This window comes from Engraulis encrasicolus, chromosome 7 (assembly GCF_034702125.1).
Source record: "Engraulis encrasicolus isolate BLACKSEA-1 chromosome 7, IST_EnEncr_1.0, whole genome shotgun sequence".
NCBI classification, from domain to species: Eukaryota; Metazoa; Chordata; class Actinopteri; order Clupeiformes; family Engraulidae; genus Engraulis; species Engraulis encrasicolus.
In genome coordinates, this window is record NC_085863.1 from 8,195,680 (window position 1) to 8,198,179 (window position 2,500).

The following is a 2,500-nucleotide window of genomic DNA, read 5'->3' on the forward strand; positions in this document are numbered from 1 at the left end:
GTCGTAGAGCTGAGCATGGGTAAGGCGTTGGTTGGTTGGTCTGATAAGAGCAGAGATGGACAACCTGTATTCAAGAGTTTAGAATCCAGTGCCATATATTCCAAATCACCTGGTTTTACCTGTCCAATTCAACCAGTTGATTGTCCTTAAAGGGACACTCCACCCATTTGCATTAGGCTTTCTATTGCTACCTATTGACACCCAGTCATACTTTTGAATGGTCGTGCAACACTTTCTCAATTCCCCCTGAGACAGGAGAAATCCGTATTCACCTCTTAACACTTCCTCCTACAATGATGTAAAAATCATCATTTTGCATCATTGTAGGAGGAAGTGTAAGAGAGGTGGATTTCTGTTGAGACTACAAGCCTTTTCCCCACCCTTTCAACCCCGCCCATAGGGGGTTCTGCCTAATGCGCTAACAGACCTATCACAGATCAGTGTGCCAGTGCTTTTGAAATAACTGGCATTGAGGCTCCAGTAAGTCACTGGCAGAGCTGCCTGGGTGTGGCCTGTGGAACTTGAGCTTTGCAATGGATTATGGGGATTGTTGTCACAAATCCACAAGCACTAAAATGTCATTTTCTGCCTTTTCTCGGCCAAGAAGGCACCAACTTAGAAATTTATGCTACTATTCTACTACATATATGACCCACTTTCAATACATATTCATGTCTCCACCGGTGGAATGCCCCTTTAATTGCAATGGTAAATCCCAGGTCATTTGGAATACTCTATATGGCACTGGATTGTAAACATAATTGAAATTACTTTTTACCTGTCCAATTAGGTCTAAAATCACCTGCTTAAAACTGGCAGACATAAGCTGTGTCATTTTCAAAATGTGGCACTGGATTGTACAACGTCTGAATCCAGGTTGCCCATCACTTGCCCATACGTCAGACCTTTAGACCAGCTCCACCTTGGAGTTTGGGTAGACGGCCACCACGTCGTATCCCTCGGGCGGCTGCACGCGTGCCATGGCGTGGGTCTCGCAGTACAGGTTGTCCTCGATGAAGAAGTAGCCCTTCTGCTTCAGGTTCAGGCCACAGTCGTCGCACTTGAAGCACTCGGGGTGGTACAGCTTGTCTCTCGCCTTCACTATTGTGCCCCTGCAAAATGCAAAAAAAATATCGAAGTCAATGTCAACGTCTCATGCTGACTTTACTTTATGAACTAAGTTATTCATTCCAGGAACTCCAAAAAGCAGAAAAGGGGATAGAATAGGTCAATAGGTTTTCATCAGGGTTCATTCAATTAACTATGTAGCAAGCATAAGAAAGACAGGTGACTGAAATTGTGTTTCACTGAAAACAGAATGTGCAATTGAAACTAAGCACACACACGCACACACCCACGCACACACCCACACGCACACACACACACACACACGCACCCACGCACGCACGCACACACACACACACACACACACACACACGCATGCACGCACGCACGCACGCACGCACGCACGCACACTCAAACACACACACACACACACAAAAGAATAAATACAAAGAACGTATAGTCATGGCAGATCAATAACAGGCTGACCGACGGCCTATCTGGCCTCCCTCTTTACAGCCTTGATTATGGCATCACAGGTTCATATATTTTATTAGTAGCACCGCTGGGCTGAGTATCTATCCCTTCTCCTGATAAGTGGCTGCCAACTGAGCAGCAGTGGAGAAACATTGCGTCATACACTGGCCGCCGGGAACCCCAGACGAGCTCTCCAAGTGTAGGTCACGGCACGGCACGGCAGCAGCCGTCTCTCTCTCGTTCTCTCTCTCACTCTCTCTCTCTCGTTCTCTCTCTCTCTCTCTCTCTCTCCATCTCTCTCTTTCTCTCTCTCTCACTCTCTCTCTCTCTCTCGTTCTCTCTCTCTCACTCTCTCTCCATCTCTTTTTCCCTCTACCTCCAGGGTTCATACACTTTTTCACCAATTTTTTTCCAGGACTTTTCCATGACTTTTCCAAAACCTTTTTCTGAATTTCCAGGACCGAAAAACCAATGACCAATCGCGCGCGGGGGGTGGGGGCATATTAGGCTATATTACAGGCTATATTATGTAGCCTATATTATAAATATGTAATTACTGTATATATTTATACTATAGACCAGGGGTCAGGAACCTATGGCTCTAGAGCCACATGTGGCTCTTTTGGGAACTGTATATGGCTCTTACTTATCTAGGGTGGCCAACCATCCCTTGAAATATGGAAGAAAAGTATGGGTTCCGTATTGAGTTGAAATGGGGCAAGGGAGATTAAAAAGTGTTAAAATGCAGGAAATTACATCTAAGAAATACAATTCTCCCAGCCGCTCACCATAATGAAGTTAACAGTTTACAACCCTATACTTAGGCCTACCTGTTATAAATAAAAGCAATAAATTGACAGTACACTCTAAACTTGTTGGGCTTAATTGAAATATATGCTTTTAATTGTATTCAGTGTTTTGAAAATGGTATGGCCCTCATGAAAATGTATTTAAAAAAAAT

General features: G+C 44.4%; 1 protein-coding gene across 1 annotated transcript in view; it reads right to left on the bottom strand.

The window, feature by feature from the left end:
* Positions 1-2,500, bottom strand: part of pdlim4 (PDZ and LIM domain 4) — a 75,215-nt gene that overhangs the window by 1,225 nt on the left and 71,490 nt on the right. Inside the window, exon 7 of the mRNA XM_063202768.1 lies at positions 1-1,112. This exon is cut by the window's left edge and continues 1,225 nt beyond it. Within this exon, the coding sequence (XP_063058838.1) occupies positions 908-1,112 (205 nt within the window). The 3' untranslated portion in view covers positions 1-907. The remainder of the gene's footprint in view (positions 1,113-2,500) is intronic.